The 20219-nt window shown below is 40.7% G+C and overlaps 1 protein-coding gene across 2 annotated transcripts in view; it reads left to right on the top strand.

Annotated features, from left to right (window-relative positions):
- nfatc3a (nuclear factor of activated T cells 3a) overlaps positions 1-20219 on the top strand; it is a 165484-nt gene that overhangs the window by 58757 nt on the left and 86508 nt on the right. For both annotated transcript variants that reach the window (XM_078544226.1, XM_078544227.1), the window contains one exon: positions 13672-13871. In XM_078544226.1, coding sequence (XP_078400352.1) covers positions 13672-13871 — 200 coding nt within the window. The remainder of the gene's footprint in view (positions 1-13671; positions 13872-20219) is intronic.

Raw genomic sequence — 20219 nt, 5'->3', positions numbered from 1 at the left:
AAGAGAATTTAATTTTTGCAGTGTTTATAAGCTGATTTCTTTTGCTATTACTGTAGAGTGTTGATGGAACAGATGGAGACCAAAATAAAATGTCCTTAAATTAGATGATCAACATATGTAATATTATACAGCAGTTTTATTTTAGTTTCTGTTTACTATCCCTGCAGAAAGGGCATGTGGTAGTTTTACTGATCTGGAAGGTATAAATGTCAGTACTTTAATATAACTCAGAATTTATATGCTTGAGTTGTGATGTGTAACAGCTGGTCGGCTGAGGTCTTGTTAGATTAAATAACCATGAACCCTGCAGACACTGCATTCTTCCCTGTAACATGGTGCGTTTGATCCGTACTTGCCAATTGAAATTTGGTATGTGATTGATGAAAGAATGGCAGGTGCATTTTAAGACAGCAATAATACAATATTGTCCTCATATTCATGGATATTTTATGAGGTAAAAGAGTTGTGCTTTTATTACAATAAGTTGAATTGTAAATATCCCTCTACTACCCAATCTCTCTCCTTCTGCCCAGCAAAGGTTCTTGGCATTAAGCCTATATGCATCTCAGCGTATTAGAAACTTATGGCCTGTCTGTTTTATTTTTATTTATAATACATGAAAACAAAATCATCTCAGACATGAGTTTTGAAGCTCCATTGTAACATTAGTGAACATTCATTTGAATTCAATTTATTGTATAATAAATGAGTGTGCTTGGTTAGAGGACCAATGGGGAAAATGCAGACAGATCCTAGGAAGGCATCCAGAGGCATAAGATTAGTGGGCTAGGGAGGGTCAGAAGTTGCATGGGAGGAAAATTAAACCATGTAAGAGGAGAACTGAGTAACATTGGATTAATGTGTAATTGGAGTGGATTGGAAGATAATGCTGAGCCTGCTGAGAAAAGAGTCGAAAGCTTTTCAGTGAACAGTAAATGTAATTGGTAACTGTATTGATAATTTTGTCAAAAGCAAAATACTGTGGATGCTGGAAATCTGAAATAAAAACAGTGCTAGAAACACTCAGCAGATCTGGCAGCATCTGTGGAGAGAGGAGACCACATTAACGTTTCAGAGCTGGCAGTCCTGAACATTCACTTATATATTTAAGTGCCATAGCATGGTGGAAGTTCACAGCACAAGAGGAGGTCATTCAGATGACTGTTTGCTAGAGTGATCTAAAACTAATTCCACAATTTTGCTCACACCACACAGCTCCGTATTTTCCTTTGCCTCGTCCCTTGAGTGCAGTGATTTCTGGTTCAAGAATTCCCTGTAGAAATGCATGCCATAGCCTGTAGGAAAGGATTATCCTAATCTGTGGCACTGTAAATTGATGGCCACTTGTCACTGACTTCTGAGCAAGGGGAAATGGTCTTTTTCTATTCACCATATCAGAACCTTTTCATAATCCTGATCTCTATTAAGTCTCTTATTAACCTGCCTGGTGCAGTGGAAATAGTCCAGTATTTTGAGCCTCTCCTCATAATTATTTTCATTCAGCTCTGGCACCATTCTGATGAATCTATGTTGTCTATGACTTCAATATCCTTTCTGTAATGGGGCAACCAAAACTCTACATGTTATTCTTAACCACTGTCTAACCAATGTTTTGTACACATTTATTATGACTTTATTCTGTATCTCCCTATTTATAAAACTCTAAATGCTGTTTACCCTTGTTATGGCATCATCTACCTGCTGATACCTGACTTCAGAGTAAAACAGCAGCAGATCAGAATCAAAATTTGCTATAGCACGACCAATGAAAAATTATGAAAGCCTCATGAAAACCAAGCCTGAATGACCAGTCAGGAAAACCTAAGAACGAAAGTAAGAGGAATTGAAATAATTGAATCATTCAAAATACATTTGGGAAAAAATATCAATTTCTTAAACTAAAATTTCTACTGCCAAATTAAACAAAATGAAAAGGGAAACAGAAAAGCATTTCATAATCTTGTGATCAAGTTTACCAATTGAATTATCCTTTTGATACCTTTGTTAAAATTTTTACTTCAAGGCCTCAGTGTGTCAAAAGCATAGGCTATGACAGGATATATTTTCCCAGAACAGTTCAAAGGATTTACCAACCTCATTCATACACTGAGCATTTTCAGTTTGCATAAGTAGAGTTCAATTAATTAATGGATAGGAACTGGGACTCCCCCTCGTTCTGTGAGAATTAGGAGTTTATTTGTTTTTCCCCTGATGACTTTGAAATATGCTGTAAATTGAATTCTCAGTCCTTTATTTAAGGCCAGTTTCAGATTTAAAATGTGAACGACTGCTCAATTTTAACGCTCACTGGCAATTTTTAAAATTTATTCTTTCACAGGGTGTGGGTGTCGTTAACTAGGCCAGCATTTATTGCTCATCCCTAATTGCTTTTGAGAAGATAGTGATGAGCCTTTTCTTGAACCACTGAGGCCCTGTGCTGTAGATGCAATCATCAGTGAACATCCATACTTCTGACATGATAGAAGGAAGGTTATTGATGAAGCAGCTGAAGATGAAGCTATGCTACTACCTGGAGTAGTCCTGCAGTGATGTCTTGAGCCTGAGATGATTGACGTTCAGCAACCACAACCATCTTCCTTTGTGCTGATATGACTCCAACCAATGGTGTGCTTCCCCCCACCCGATCCCCATTGATTCCAGTTTTGCTAGGGCTCCTTCATACACCTAGTAAAATGCTGCCTTGATGTCAAGGGCAGTCCCTCTCACATCACTTCTTGAGTTCAGCTCTTTTGTCTATGTTTGGACTAAGGCTGTAATGTAGTCAGGAGCTGAGTGGCCCTGACTGAACCCAAACTGAGCATCAGTGAGTAAGTTATCGCTGAGTAAGTGCTGCTTGGTAGCACTGTTGACAGCACATTCCGTTACTTTGCTGATGATTGAGAGCAGACTGATGGGACGGTAATTAGCAGGGTTTGATTTGTCCTGCTTTTTGTGGACAAGGACATACCCGGGCAATTTTCCATATTGTTCGTTAGATGCCAGTGTTATAGTTGTATATATAGTTATATATTGAAACAGCTTGGCTAGGGGTGTGGCTAGTTCTGGAGCACAAGTCTTCAGTAGTATTGCTGGAATGTTGAGAGGGCCCATAGCCTTTATTGTATCCAGTGCCTTCAGCCATTTCTTGATTCTTGGAGTGAATTAAATTGGCTGAAGACTGGCATCTGTGATGCTGGGGACCTCATGAGGAAGCCGAGATGGATCATCCACTCGGCACTTCTGTTTGAAAATTGTTGCAAATGCTTCAGCCTTGACTTTTGCTCTGTGCTGGACTCCCCCATCATTGAGGGTGAGGATATTTGTGGACCCTCTTCCACCAGTTAGTTGTTTAGTTGTCCACCAGCATTCACAACTGGATGTGGCAGGACTGCAGAACTTAGATTTGGTCCACTGGTTGTGGAATTGCTTAGCTCTGTGTATTGCATGCTGCTTTCGCTGTTCAGCATGCAAGTAGTCCTGTGCTGTAGCTTCACCAGGTTGACACCTCATTTTTAGGAATGCCTGGTGCTGCTCCTGGTATGTCCTGCACTCATCACTGAAGCAGAGTTGATCCCCCGACTTGATGGTAATGGTAGAGTGGGGAATATGCTGGACCATGAGGTTACAGATTGTGGTTGAGTACAATTCTGTGGCTGCCGATGGCCTACAGCACCTCATGGATGCCCAGTTTTGCTGGATCTGTTCGAAATCTATCCCACTTAGCACGGTTATAGTGCCACACAACATGAATGGAGGGTATACTCACTGTGAAGATGGGGCTTCGTCTCCATAAGGACTGTGAGATGGTCATTCTTAGTGTTGCTGTCATGGACAGATGCCTCTGCAGCAGGCAGGTTGGTGAGGATGAGGTCAAGTATTTTTTTCCCTCTTGTTGTTTCCCTCACCACCTGCCAAAGACCCAGTCTAGCAGCGGTGTCCTTTAGGACTCTGCCAGTTCGGTCTGTAGTGGTGCTACCAAGCCACTCTTTGTGATGGACATTGAAGTCCCCCACTCAGAGTACATTCTGTGTCCTTACCAGCCTTAGTGCTTCCCCAAAGTGGTGTTCAACATGGAGGAGTACTGATTCATCAGCTGACGGGTGGTATGTGAAAATCAGCATGAGGTTTCCTTGCCCATGTTTGACCCAATGCCATGGGGACCAGAATTGATGTCGAGGACTCCCAGGGCAACTCTCTTCCGACTGTATACCACTGTGCTGCCACCACTGCTGGTGGCAGTGATGTTGGTGTCTCAGACATTATCTGTAAGGTATGATTCCTTGAGTATGACTAAGTCAGGCTGTTGCTTAACTAGTCTGTGGGACAGCTCTCCCAATTTTGGCACAAGCCCCCAGATGTTAGGAAGGGGGACTTTGCAGGGTCAACAGGGCTGAGTTTGCTGTTGTTGTTTCCAGTGGCTAGGTCGATGCTGGGTGATCTGTCTGGTTTCATTCCTTTTAGACTTTATAGCGGTTTGATACAAATGAGTGACTTTCTAGGCCATTTCAGTGGCACTTGCGTTCCTTGGTCTGGAGATCAGGATGGCAGATTTCCTTCCCTAAATGACATTAGTGAACCAACCAGATGGGTTTTTACGACAATCAACAATGGCTTCATTGTCATAATTAAACTTTCAATTCCAGATTTCTATTGAATTCAGATTTTACCATCTGCCATGGTGGGATTTGAACCCAGGAGCCCCGAGCATTAACATGTGTCTCTGGATTACTAGTCCAGTGACAATACCACAATGGCACGACTCTTTTGTCTAACTGTTGGAGGTGTTCATATATTTTCTGCTTCATGCACTGTATTTTTCACACTTTTGTTGGAGGTCAATTATCTCCATCCCAAGACATCGCTACCGGAGTTCCTCGGGGTAGTGTCCTGGGCCCAGTCACCTTCCGCTGCTTCATCAATGACCTTCCCTCCATCATAAGGTCAGAAGTGGGGATGTTCGCTGATTATTACACAATGTTCAGCACCATTTGCAACTCCTCAGATACTGAAACAGTCTGCGTCCTTATGTGGGAAGATTTGGACAACAATCAGGCTTTGGTTGAGGAGTGGCAAGTGACATTTGCGTCATACAAGTGCCAGACAATGACCACCTCCAACAAGAGAGAACCTAACCATCTCCCTTTGAGTTTCAATGGCAATGCCATCGCTGAATCCCCCATTATCAACATCCTGGGGGGTTACCATTGACCAGAAGCTGAAATGGAACAGCCATATAAATACTGTGCCTACAAGAGCAGGTCAGAGGCTGGGAATTCTGTGACAGCTCATCTCCTGACTCCCCAAAGTCTATCCTCCATCTACTAGGCACAAGTCAGGATTGTGATGGAATACTCTGTGCTTGCCTGGCTGAGTGCAGCTCCAAAATTTGAAAAGCTCAAAACCATCCAGGACAAAGCAGCCCGCTTGGTTGGCAGCCCATTCACTGTCTTAAACATTCACTCCTTCCACCTACGATGCACAGTGGCAGCAATGTGTACCATCTACAGGATGCACTGCAGCACCTTCCAAATCTGCGATTTCTAGCACCAGAAAGGACAAGGGCAGCAGATGCATGGGAACACCACCACCTGCAAGTTCTCCTCTAAGCTACACTATATCACCATTCCTTCACTGTTGCTGGTTCAAAATTCTTGAATTCCCTTCCCAACAGCACTGTGGGTGCGCCTACATCACGTGGATTGCAGCGGCTCAAGGAGGCAGCTCATCACCACTTTCTCAAGGGCAATTGGGGATAGGCAGTAAATCCTGGCCTAGTCAGCAATGCTCGCATCCCGTGAACAAATAAATAAGAAAAGAAACATAAATGAACATAGCCTTCTGCATATATATAGTTAGAGACATACAGAATACTCTGTACAGTTCAATTTTAATCAAATACATGCTGTAAATACATTCCACCAGCAGGGGAAGCACAGCGGAGGATCCCTCACAGGCACTGATGACTGAAGCAGTGAACCACTTTATGTGAATACCTTCTTTGCTGTGATTGTCAGCAGAGGGAGAGAAAATAAAATGATGGAAGTCCAGGTGGGGGTGGGTAATCTTAGGGATGTTTATCTTGGGTGGCAGGGAAGCAGCGTAAACAGCTGATGGTCTTTATTTTAGTAACAAGGAAGTCCATGAACTCATTGCACTTGTTGAAGTTGAGGGTGAAGGGGACAGGGCAGAGTTGTTTAAGAAAATTATTCTTGGGGTTGTGGGGAGGGGGTTGGAAAGAAGCTAGGGGCTACCTTTGTTTCAGAATTATCGTGAACTGTGGGCTGTTTTGAGAGGAGTGAGGAGCCCAGTTAGATCTGGTGATGAATAGCTAAACTAGTGTGTGCTGTAGGGAAGAATTTTTCGCTTGGAGTACGGGCGAGCACCTGACACGCTTGAGCGTAAAATCGCGCACGATGACATTGGGTGAGTGTCCCGACGTCATCGCACGCTTGTGTGATATTTTAATCAGTGGGCGCGTGTGAGAATCGGCAGTGCGACCGCCAACAATTAATAGGGCTATTAAGCCCATTAACGGCGCAATTAACTGGGATTGCTCGCTGCCCATCCGATGTTACAGTTGGCGGGTGGGCGAATCGGCCAGGCGGCCGTTGCATTTTTCAGGAAACCTCACCCAAAGGCGGGATGAGGTTTCTGAGATTAATTTAAAAAAAGATAAAAATGTTGGACACAAATTTCAGCATCCATATGTTAAGGTGACTCATTCTGATGCGTGGGCATTTCTTCTGGATTTTTAAATCTGTTTTTATTGAATTTAAATTCTTCAGCTCCCTGAGGCAGCTCTCTGCTTTCAGGGAGTTTTCATTCTGCGCTCCCCTACGCCCGCGCTGACTTCTGCTCCCGCCCTCCTCTCACCCCCACTCCAGCAATGCTGAGCCTTTCAGCGCACCTTTCATGCTGGCTGGCCGTTAATTTGCCAGCCTGTGTGAAAATACGGTTGGGGCTGATCGTGGGCGGCGGTCCATTCCCCGGCTGCTCCCAGGCCCGCCAATCACAGCCATCTGCCAACCCGAAAACCCTGCCCATAATCTTTCAACTCTGGGCTCTTTGAGAGTGAGGATAGGGTCTGTGCCATGGCGCATAATCATATAGTAAGGATTTTACTGGGGGCCAGGACATCAAAGGTGGAGGCGAATGTATGATTTACAAAGAAAGGGGCGGGAGGAGGAAAGTGGGGAAAAAGTAGTTTAGAGACATTTTCCAATTCCAAATGGCATGCAGCTATCATCTGATCATATATTTGCATACCAATTAAATGTGTTGCTTGCCTCTAATTTATTTACATTAATTTAAATGTATTTCACGATTGTCTTATTAATTATCTTTATTTGCAGAGAATGATTATGTCCACAGTGTAAGAGCCAAAATGGATTATTATGAAACCACAATGTATGAATTAGAAAACTGAATTGCAACAAAATAGCAAAGTCTTACTTTGCAGAATAGAATTTGAGTCTTTAAAGGATGCACAAAGGGTTTCTTCAGTTTTCTTATCCAACTTATACGTAGTGTGGGCCATGGCTCTGGTAGCATTCCTGCCTCTGTGTCAGAAGGCAATGGATTAACGTCCCACCCTAGGCTGTGACTTCGGTCCAGTTCAAAGGGAGTTGTGCGCTGTCAAAGTCCCCATCTTTTGGATAGTTCCAAGGCCCTATCTGCCACCTCAGGTGGGAATAAAAGATACCATGGCATTTTTTTTAAACAAAAGCAGGAACATTCTCCAGATGTTTTGGTCAAAATTTATCCCTCAACTAAGACCACTAATACATTTATCTGGTCATTTAGCTCCTTGTGGTTTCTGGGACCTTGCTGTGCGCAAGTTGTCTGCTACATTTCCCTACATTCCGATAACAACTATATTTCATAATTAAATTGGGTGTAAAGCACTTTGGGACATCCTGAGGTTGTGAAAGGTGCTTATAAAAAAATGCAAATTCCGTCTTTCCTACGTGACACTGTAATCAGATTTTTGAGAACAATTTTTACTTCTAAACTCCCTTTATTATAGAAAAATACTCCATGGTGTTTAACGGAGGTTGAATTGAGTAGCAGGGCAATTTGGGGAACAAGTTGAAGAGGTAAGTTTTAAGGTGTGGGGAGATGTAGTAAGGTAGACAGGTTTTGGGAGATAGAGATTTGGGTCAAACGGCTGAAGATTACTGATGGTAATTTGAAGGGATGAGAAAATGTCTAGTAGACTAAAGTTGGAAGAGTGGAAAATGCAAACAGATATAGGGCTACAGGAGGTTGCAGAGTTGGGTAATGAGACCATTGAGGGTTTAGTGATAGAGATGAGGATTTTGAAGTTTGATGTGATGAGGAACAGGAAGCTAATGGAGGTCATTGAGGACAGGGTTATGGGGGGGGAAGTAGGATGTTGTGCCTTATGGGATGTAGGCTGTAAATTTTGGATGAATCAAAAGTTTATGTAAGGTAGAGTCTGGCCAGTGAGGAGGTCATTCATTGGTTTGAGCTTGGAGGGGACAAATGTTTAAGTCCCAGTCAAGAGCTAACAAAGCTCACTCAGATTCGTTTGGTAGATTTGAATGATTTCTGTTTGGCAGATAAATATTGTAAGATTTATACCATTGAACCTTATTTTTGCTGATTGCAAAATATTACATTTTATTCATTTTTAATTTCTTAAAAAATATTAAATTGGATCCAGGATTCATTTATAGTGAAGTATTTTGGAAGTTAACTTATTTTGAATAAGTCATTTAATTTAGTGTTAATAGTTGTCAGATGGTTTACAGTGTAAGTATTGTTTCCACACACATCTATCTTCTCAGCATTAAGAATTTGGAAATAAGCATTTGGGTTACTGCTTTAGTTCTGCTAATACCAGTCATTTAATTTGAAAATTAGTATTTTCTAATTACTGTAGATATGGGTTTTCCAAAGCCAATCCAGTCTACGAATTGATCTGCCTTCCATGTTTTGATATTGAAATGCTTCTGGGCTTTCATCTTTACATGTTGCCAAGTTTTAAATCATCATGAGACCATCTTATTTGAAATTAAATGCATCATTAGCACTTGTATTTGCTGAATGCACAGTAATATTGTAGCAGAGGATTCTACAAACTTTTTGTTGAAATCTTGGGCTAGGGCTATGAAGCTGAAATGATAACCGTTACAAAAAGGAGAAGGAAAATATCTAATCAAATCAGCCAGTCCAGTTAAGTCAAGTCTGGGAAAGGACCTTGACCTAATGAGTGAAAATTCACTGATCTCAAGGTCAGAGCTGAAAAGCTGACCATGAAAAGTTAAGCTCATTTGCACATGGTTTATTAATTTTCCCATTCATGGGGGAGAGGTGTGAAGTGAGTAAGTTTTGGTTATAACATCACTGTATGTTTACTTTCTGTCTATGAAATAAAACAACTTAATATTTGTCTTCCTCTCACTAAAATATTTCAACCCATCTACTCAGATTGGATAAGTGCACCTGAAGTTGCATGAAGGATATAGACCTAAAACTTCATTTTGGCCCAGACACATGCTGTGCAACCTGTTTGCCTAAGCCGGGAGGCCTGAGGGTGGAGAGCAATTTGGCTCTTGTCAATATATTTGGCGTGAGATGCTGGCACTGGTCATGACTTCACATGATAGGTATAATTATCAGACCACCTGCCCTGCCAGCAGTAGCCCTCAGGTAAATCAGATTTGGGGATTGGAGCAGGCTGTTGAGGGACTTCTGTAGTATCAAGGAGATTATTTTAAAAAGCAATTTATATCTTTTTAAGGGAAAAAAAAAGTAACGACCATGGGGGCTCACTCATTGCTGACAGATTTTGAAAAGCGGTTCTTTAACAAGTATTAGGCCACTAAGTTACATATTTAATGGGCCTAATGCATGTTTTAGGCATCTTTCTGGAATGCCTACAAAAAGGGCTCAACACATTTAGCAGTGGGACCACCATCTGCACAGATCCCTAGGCTCCCTCCTTTCTCGATCATGAGCTCCCAGTGCCAAAGACTTCTTTTGTCTCAGCTGCTAGCTGCCACTTCTGGCTTCTTTGGGGGAGGAGTGGGGGGCGGTTCCTGTTTTTAAAAAAATGACTCAGCAGTTAAAATCTCTCAGGCCTCTTATGCTGAGGTCAGGAAGATGTTGGTGCTTGCCTTACCTCCGTCAGCCTGCAAGTTAAAATCAGAGTTAAAAGTGAGCTTATTTTTGCTATTCTTGCTTGTTAAATGCAGGGTAGGCAGGAGAAGGGATAAATTAAATACTTACTGCACAATGAGCGAATGTGTTACTGTTGAGCACAAGATGTACTTGATTGGCATATCTCCTCTCTGTCAGTGGAGACTATGGTTTACTTTGAACCAAAGCGCTTCTCAGCTGACTACAGAGCACCACATGGCTGCTATTGATTTTTGTGACTGGAGAACCTCTGATCCTTCGTGCTGATTTCAAGTTTTTTTTTATGGAGGTGTTTACTGATGTATCTATGACACCAGCAAAGTTATGTTCATGATATGAGGATAGCTCACTAATCAAAATAATATATATCGAGTTTCAAATTTTTAAGATTTTATTAGTGCACAGATTGGAGAAAAGGAAGCATTTTATAGTGAAAGCATCCCCCATACTGTCTTTCTTAAGTAGTATTTTTTCTGTCTTCTCTGTGAACTTGAAGCGTTACACACATTGTTTTGCCTCTGCAGTAAAATGTTCTCCAGATTAGTTTTTCCAAAATAGAGAGCCCTTGTTAGTTTAATAATGTTTTATTATATAGCTGATGAAAGTTACACATTGAAGCCAGTGCAGTTGTAAAAAGACAGGAAGTTATCAATTATTTTCCTACATATGCTCCTTATTGATATCTAGTAATCCCAGCTGGAAAGTGTCTGTATGGGGACAGAATAAGGCTTAGCTGTGTTCTCCATGGTCAAACAGGCTCTCAACCCTAAAGTCTAAACACATGTACGACAGCTCGGAAAAGGTAACAAAGCATCACGGTTGCCTGTTGACTCGGGCACAAACCAGCAGAAGAGGAGGGAATTTCCAAAATATCCTGAAGATATGGACTGTAATCTTATGTCACCCAGCGGGGCCTAAAATCAGGTTGGATTGCAGGGGGTGTCTTGCCAGTCACTTTCCCGCTGCCCATTCTCGGTACAATAGAGACACATACGAACATACGAATCAGGAGCAGGAGTAGGCCATTTGGCCTCTTGAGCCTGCTCCGCCATTTGCTTAGATCAAGGCTGATCTGATTGTTGCCTCAACTTCATTTTCCTGTCTACCTCCTATTCCCTTTAACTCACTTGTCGATAAAGAACCCACTGCGCTCTGGGAAGAGAATTCCATAGACAAAACAACCCTCTGGGAGAAAAGAGATGTATGAAACATGGAAGGGTCTCTTCCACCACCGCTGGTTATTTTACCCTGTAGCCCATGGAAGCTCCTTTCCCCCCCCTGCCCCCCAACCCTGCCTTCATGATCAACATCCCCTTGCTGGGGCCATCCTGATTGGCCTTGGCGATCACTGACCTCACTTACCTGTACTCCAACCCTCCTCGATGGTTGCTGCTGGGACTGAAGAGCTGCTGGCCCTCTGGCTGGTAGCTCTTGGAGGAGGGACATCCTGCGTCAGAGATGTATAGGCCACTACTGCAGGCTATTGATTGCCTGAGGACTGTACAGTCTGGTTGTGGCTTCCAGGATTGGTGAAGGTGGAAGCCACAACCAGATTGTCTATGACATCTTTTGGCTATCTCCACCTATCACTGGCCCTCTATCCAGCCCTACCTGTCCCACCACCCCCTTAAACCAGCTTATATTTCACCTCTTTTCTATTTTTCCTTAGTTCTGTTGAAGAGTCATACGGACTCGAAACGTTAACTGTGTTCCTCTCCGCAGATGCTGTCAGACCTGCTGAGTTTTTCCAGGTGTTTTTAGTTTTGTTTTGGTGAAGGTGGAGTTGCCCCCAACTTTCCAGCTGGTGGGAGAAGCCATCACCCCTCTGTAACATCCTGGTCATGGTTTTCAGGTGTTGATGGATGACATGTGCTTTTCAAAGGCTAAAAAGAATATAATTTTCTACTTTGAATGTTGTTACATGAAGAAGTAAGTGTACCAAATCACCTATTTAATGGTGATGAAATTCAGCCTACGGAAGAAATTAGTAAAATGATATTGAGCTTTGTTACTTACCCAGTCAAGCCAAGTAGGAAGTGTTATAGAGTTTGGTCTTGCTGTATTGAACAGCCTTAACTTCCTGTTTTTGCTGGTCAATGGTTTTCTTTAATGTGTGTTAGCGCTATGATGTTAAAATCATCTTTCCCATCTGCCATCATCACCAATCTCTGCCCCCACCATCCTGGGCACAATATTGGTCCTGTGTGTACAGAAATTGGGGAACAACGAATGAGAGAATTTTTTATCTGGCAAACTCCTGACTTTGACATCAGTTTTCAATTTCATATGTATCATTCAACAAAAGAGTTTAAGCAGCAAAGACCACAGGAATACACAGGAAACAGCTGAACCTTTATAGCGGAAAGGTAGTTCTGCACCATCTGCAATCCTTTCTTGATTGATGCTTTCATACTTTTGACCCTCAAAGTATTAATCTAAGTAAACTCCTGAAGCTCCAAAGCTGTAGTTTTAAAATCTAGCTTTAAAATCTGGGGGAAAAAAAAAGAGGCTTTTAGTGTGGATGGAAATAAATTTCTGCTTTTCTTTTCCAACAGGAAATTATTCAGTTGCCTTTGTTTAAGTTAATAATTCTACAGTTTGCAGACTACTTGTCCCATCACCATTTCCTTTTGCCTTTTCCTCTTGTAATTTAGGTCCTCCTGCCTTCCACCCTATCACAGACCTTCCCTTTTGTATTCTCCCCTCCCACCAAACCCTTTGGTGATTCTGGACTTGCTTAAAACCTGTTATATCTTTGACATGCAGTTCTGATGAAACAACATTAACCTGAAACATTAGTTCTCTTCCGCTGTCCACAGATGCTGCCTGGCCTGCTGAGTATTTCCAGCATTTTGTGTTTCTACTTCAGATTTCTCGCACCTGCAGTATTTTACTTTTGATTTCCAATATGGTCATTTTCTATGCCTTTCTAAATTGCTGCATTATTTTGTTTCTTTCTGACAGAAGTTGAGACCATGTAATGGGCAAAAGCCAATGTAATAATTTTTAAATTGCGGTAATCAAACTCAGAACTGCAATTCAGTTTCCACGTTTGGGCATTGATACTTAAGTCCTTGACAACAATATTTCTGTGCCCTTTTTTGCAATGCAGTGTGAAATTTTGCACACTGTACTATTGTGGTTTATTTTGGATTTGCAGTATGTCTGTTACCCATGTGTTGGATGATTATAGAGTACTATAATAATGCGTAGGCAGTTTTATGATAGTATTTCTGATGTGTGGTTGCTGAAGTTATCTTGTTCATGGTGAACCAGAAAAGACTGAGAAGAAAAGATGTTAAGTTTTGAGGGGAGAAAAATAACTCAAAAATGCTGTGTTGCTAAAACGAAGTCTCATTCCTTTTAAAAAAAAAACTTAGGGTTTTGAAGATGGTCTGGTCCTCTCACTGAAGAAAGCCTGATTCATCTTTTGGCACTCATTTCCTATTCTTATTCTCCAGAAAATCTGGTAGCTTTTGCTTAATGTAAACATGTTGTCTTTTGCAGCTTCAAGGTTACAATGAAAAGCCAATCAACCTGCAGATGTTCATTGGAACTGCTGATGATCGCTATTTAAGACCACATGCATTCTACCAGGTGCACAGAATCACCGGGAAGACTGTTGCTACAGCTAGCCAGGAGATTATAGTTACCAGTACAAAGGTTCTTGAAATTCCTCTTCTACCTGAAAACAATATGACTGCCAGGTACTTGACCAAACCACAGTGTAATGATATTTATCTTTTCGTCTTCTCTGCTGTTTAAATCCTTTCATACTTGAGGGATGAAAACTTGCTGGTGTGACCCCTTAACTGCTAAAGGCATTGGAACTTCATTAAATTTGTTATTTTCTTAAATCGTTTGTCAATTCCAGCTTGTACGAAGTTACAGTCTCGATAATTAAATTTCTGAAAATAGATTTTTACGCAGGGTGGAGAAAGACACATAAGCCTCAGTTATCTTACTCAGAAGAATATTCCAGGAAAAGGTATCTCAAAGCTCTTGCCTTTGATTATTCAGAAAATAGTTATGCAATATAAATGGGGGAGAAAAATCAGTGTTGATGATGCAGTGGGTAATCTCCCTTCAAGGTTTTATTCACAACTCCAGGACTGAAAAGTTAGATTTCTCAGTTCTCATCACCCCTGTATTGGCGATAACAGGAAATCAAAGTGAACAAATATCATGTTTCAGAAACTAGATTCCAATATGAAGCAAATATGATGGCCACCAATGATGGCCACCAGCAAGAGACTGTGTAGAGCATAACAAATTTAAAAAGAAATCTGGATGTGATTGTATATTTTTCAATTGAATGCTTGCGGTTACTTGACCTGATGTGTTCCTTTCAAGTAAAAAACAGGCGTCATTTAGACCCATATCACTGGTATTTTCTTAGAATTTTCTTCACTGCATTAAGATGAAGAAATCTCTGTTCATTCCATGGCAGACCATCTACAAAGTTGTGGTCCTAGGTGAAGAGCATGAAGTACCTGGCATGAATGGGTAATTGTTTAATATGTGGTCAAGGTATCTGTGGAATATTGAGAAGCTTCCAATAGATGGCGATTGCATATGATTGTAGATAAATCAAAGTATGGGTGGTGAGACCTTGATTTGACTGATGCATTTCCAAACATTGAGCCAAAGAAGAGTATTTTCCAGAGCTAGTCACAGGGGAGGGTTGAGAGGAGAATTAAACAAATGTTCAAAATCTGAGGGGTCTAATCAGAGTAGACCGAGAGAAACTGTTCCCGTTGGTGGAAGGATCGAGAACCAGAAGACATTGATTTAAGATGATTGGCAAAAGAAATGAGGAAAAGCTTTTTACACAGCTACCGGTTGGGATCTGCAGAAGTATTACCTGAAAGTATGGTGGAGGCAGATTGAATCATGGCATAAGAAGGGAAATGGATAAGCACCTGAAGAGAAAAAAATTGCAGGCCTGGGGGAAAGGACAGGGTGCCATTTAAGTGGGGAGAGCAAAAAGGAATGTGGTGGTGATAGGGGACAGTATAGAATAGACACTATTCTCTGCAGCCATGACCGGAAGCACGAAAAATTGTGATGCCTGCCCAGTGCCAGGGTTAAGGACATCTCCTTGTGGGTGGAGATGAACTTGGACTGGGAGGGGGAGGATCATGTTGTAGTAGGAACTAACAGCATAGGTAGTATTAGGAATGTTCTGCTGAGAGAGTTTGAGGACTTAGGGACCAAATTAAAACACAGAACTTCAAAGGTAATCATCTCTGAATTGTTACCTGAGCCACGTGTCAATTGGCATAGGGGCAAGAAGATTAGAGAATTAAATGTGTGACTCAAAGAGTAGTGTGGGAAGAAGGGGTATAGATTCCTGGGGCACTGACACCAGTACTCAAGAAAGAGGGAGCTGCTCTGTTGGGATGGGCTCCACTTAAACTGGGCTGGGACCGGTATCCTGGGGAATTGCGTAACAAGCTGTAAACCAACAGAGTTAGTTAGGGGAGGATTCGAGTGTAGGGAGATATAGAAATCCAAAGAGAAAAGTTAAGACTTTGGAACATTGTAGCGATGTAGGTAAAGATGAGCAGAATTGTACAGGAAAGGACTGAGTTTAAAGGCAGTAGTGCATTAAAGTGTTCAAAAGGGAATTGGATTGCTATCTGAATAGAAAGAAAGAATGAGCAGGGTTACGCGGATAAGGCAGGGGAGTGGGACTAGGTAGAATGCTCTTTCAGAGAGCCAGTGCAGACTCAATGGGCTGAATGGCCTCCTGCACAGTGAAGATTCTGTGATCTGCGAATAAGTTCCATGCAGAACATAGTAATAATTTTTTTAAATGTTATTTATCTGAATGTGCAAAGCATCCAAAGTAAAATTGATGAACTAGTAGCTAAGATAGAGATATATGGTTTAGACCTAATCGTCATTACAGAGTCATGTTTACAAGGTGACCAAGGTTAGGAAATAAATGTTCCAGGGTTCACAACATTTTGTCAAGACAGACAGAATGGAAAATTAAGAAAAGTAGCCCTGATAGTAAAGTATGAATAAGGACATTTAGTGAGAAAGGATCTTGGTTTACAAGATAAGGAAGTAGAATCAGTATGGAAGAAAATTAGGAGTATTAAGCAAGAAATTGTCAGAATTTGTAACAAAGAGAATGCAGTAATTGTGGGGAACTTTAATTTTCATATAGACTGGAGAAGTCAAATTAGCAAAGGCAGGCTAGAAGGTGAACTTGTAGAATGCCTTTGTGACTGTTTCCTGGAGCAATACATTGTGAAACCAACTAGGGATAAAGCTATTTTAGATCTAGCAGTGTGCATTGAGTCAGAGTTAATTAGTAATCTCATAGTAAAAGACCCACTGGGAAACAGTGATCATAATACAATTGAATTCCATGTTAAGTTTGAAAGCAAGATATTTTAATAACAAACAAGAATCATAAACTTAAATAAAGCCAATTACATAGGTATGAAGAGAGAGCTGGCTGAGGTGGATTAGGTAAATAGAATAAAAGATATGGTGGTAAATAAACAGTGAGAAACAATTCAAAAGGTTCAACAAAAATTCTAGTGAAAAACAAAAACTCAGCAAGAGAGATCCATCTGTGACTTACTAAGGAGGTTAAGGATAGTATTAGATTAAAAGAGAGGCTTATAAAATTACAAAAAATTAGTAGTAAGTCTCCAGTTTAGGAATATTTTAGAAACCAACAAAAGGCCAAGAAAAAGAGAAAAAAAAAAAGTAAACCAGCCAGAAAGAGCTTTTACAAGTATATGAAAAGGAGAATAACTAAAGTAAACATTAGTCTCTTAGAGGCAGAGACAGAAGAAATTATCATGGGGAATGAGGAAATGGGAGATGTTGAACAAATATTTTGTGTTGTCTTATAGTAGAGGACACAAGTTACATAACAGGAATAGAAGGCAACTAATAAGAGTGAAGAAATTAAGGTAATTAATATACACAGAGAAAAAGTACTGGAGAAACATTAGGGACTAATGATGGTCCACATCCTAGGGCTCTAAAAGAGATACCTGATGATTGAGTTTCCAAAATTCCCTAAATTCTAGAATTGTCCCAGCGGAATAGAAGCTAACAAATGTAATATCGCTATGGAAGAAAGGAGGGAGGGAGAAAACTGGGAACTCCAGGTCAAATAGCCTGACATCAGTCATTGGATTGTCCTGTGATGATAGGCTGAAGTTTAGAAGAATTAGAGTTGATTTAATTGAAACATGTAAGATTCTTGAAAGAGTGGACACTGAAAGGTTGTTTCCTCTGGATGGGGAATCTAGTATAGAAGGGCACAGTCTCAGGTTAAGGGATCGATCATTTAAGACTGACATGTGGAGAAATTTCTTCACTCAAAGGATTGTGAATCTTTGAAATACTCCACTTTGAACGTTGTGGATGCTCCACCTTTGAATGTATGTAAGGCATGATAAATTTTTGGTTTCTCAGGAAATCGATGGAAACGGGGAGTGGCAGGAAATTGGAGTTAAAGTTGAAGATCAGCCATGATCATATTGATTGGCAGAACAGGCTCAAAGGCGGATGGTCTGCTCCTCCTATTTCTTATGTTCTTATGGGGCAAGCTGAGTTGCTCTTGCAGAGAGTTGTCACTGACACGATGGACCACCTCCTGTGCTGTAACCATTCTTTGGTAGAAATCTTGGAGCTGAAATTGATTCTACCTAACTTTTTCAAATTTGTGGAGGAGTGGGAAGCTGCAAAAAGGTTTCCAGCATGTACGCATTCCTCCGCCAGACCCATTAGTGCTTTAATTCCACCAATTTAAAGGTACAAGAGAACAGGAGCTAATATAGGTATGGCGACCCAGAGGGTAGCATTGTTCATTGCTGGTACTATTTTTGTAAGTGATAGACTTAATATGTTACAATTGAAGGTTTTTTGTAAGACTCATTTTATTTATTTCTCTTCTTTCCACATGTTCTGAACGTTGTAGTTTGATAGTTTCCAATTATTGTGATGACATCCAGATTGCTGCCTACGTTGGCTCCTGGTCAAGCAACGCCTTGATTTTAAAATTTTCACCCTTTTATCAAATCCCTCTAAATCCTTGCTTGCCCATCCTTATCTCTGTAATTTCCTCCAACCCCACAACCTTCCGAGATATTTTTGATTTACAAGGGAGCCAGGGTTATTGGGGGGGGGGGCAGGCAGGAAAATGAAGTTAAAGCCACAACAGATCAACCATGATCTTATTGAATGATGGAGCATTTTATTATTATTTATTATGTTCTTACATTATTATATCTGCGTTCATCTAATTCTGGCCTCCAGTGCTATCTGTAAACTTTGAAATTATGCCCCTTATATCTAAGTCCGCATCATTAACGCACTACTGAACACACCACTGCACACTTCACTCCAGTCTGAAAAACAACTATTTATTACTGCTCTCTGCTTTTTGACTCTCAACCTGTTTTGTATCAGTGCTGCTGCTGTTGCTTCAATGGCATGGACTTCAATTTTGTTAACGCCTGTTGTATGATGCACTATCAAACACCTTTTGAAAGTCCATATACACATCGACTGCTACCTTCTTCATCAGCCCTCTGATATTTCATCAAAGAACTCAATTAAGTTTGTCAGGTACAATTTAGTCATATCTTTAGATGTTGTTTATTAACCCATGATTTTCCACGTGAAAATGAATTTTGTATTATGATCTCCACACATTTCCTCACCACTGACGTGAGATTGACTGGCTTGTAGTTACTGAGTTTATCCCTTTTCCCTCTTATTGAACAGGTTGTAACATTTGCAACCCTCCAATCCTCTTGATGCTTCTGTCATCCAAGGAGGATTAAAAGATTGTGGCCAACCCTTCCGCTATTTCTTTCCTCATTTTCCTCAGCAATTTGAGATGCATCCCATCTGGACCAGGCTTTTTGCCAACCTTTTAAGTATATGCTCTTTAACTATTTTCACCCTGCTCAATACCTCTGCCCCCTCTTCATTGTGACATTGACAACATCCTCTTCTGTGAAGACAGACGTAAAGCACTCATTCACTACCTAATCCATAATCATGACAAAAATGTTTCTTTTACAGGATTTGGATAACTTGCCAGCTGATGACCACCAAAATTTGTTTATTCTAGCATGAAACAAACTACATGACTGAATACCTAGAATATAAACATGTGACTGTCACTTCAAAATGGGGGATGATTCATTTCTATCTCGGTCGCAGGGCTGCCTTAACTAGGACCAATTGTTAAATTCCAGATAGAAACATTTAATATTGATTGCCTGGTTGCAGGAAGAAAATGTTGATCAGTTGCGTGTGTCTGATTGGGCAGGGGAAGTAAAAGCTTTACGAGCAAGGCTTGCACTTTTATTTTATCCTGAAGGGATCGATGGGTGGAAGCCAGTTTCTGGGAAATTGCCCGATACACTTTATCCCTACTGGTGTATTACAGCTTAACTAGTACTTTAAAACGTAAAATTGGAATGACCAGTTACAGTTTTGTGTGTTTTGGTTCCAAATAGAGAGGGAAGGGGCTGATTCGATATGTCCAAAATGGTAGTGGTAAAATAGGGGGCTGATTTATGCTTCGGCACATCCTGTGCATTGAATTTTTTCTGATTGGTTAGTGCAGTCATAGTTTTGTTGCAGTATTCAAGAATGATACTTCTAAAGCAGCACACCAGTTTAAAACTAATATGTGCTATATTTGTGTTGCTAGCTTTAGAATTAACATCTACATATGTTAGTAATTGAGTAAATATTCACTTTAGAAGCTGTTATAAATTGCTGGATTCCCATGAATTTTATTAAATTGCAGAAGAGGTATCATTGTGTCCACACTTCAAAATTCATGTCACCAAACTTGAGCAAGAATTGAAGATAACGACCGTAAATTTGCTTTTTCAGTGTCTCAGACTGAAGTGTGAAAATCAGACTGTTGGTTTATATTACTCATGGAGCAAACTAATTAGTGTGGCTCAGTATTAGCCTGTTTTTCTTTTGGATATTTTGCTTTTGTTTTAATATGGGACAGCTGATTATTCAAGTTTTATTTAAAATCCATTTAAAAT

This window comes from Cetorhinus maximus, chromosome 6, assembly GCF_964194155.1.
Source record: "Cetorhinus maximus chromosome 6, sCetMax3.hap1.1, whole genome shotgun sequence".
NCBI classification, from domain to species: Eukaryota; Metazoa; Chordata; class Chondrichthyes; order Lamniformes; family Cetorhinidae; genus Cetorhinus; species Cetorhinus maximus.
This window is presented reverse-complemented; position numbering and strand designations above follow the sequence as displayed.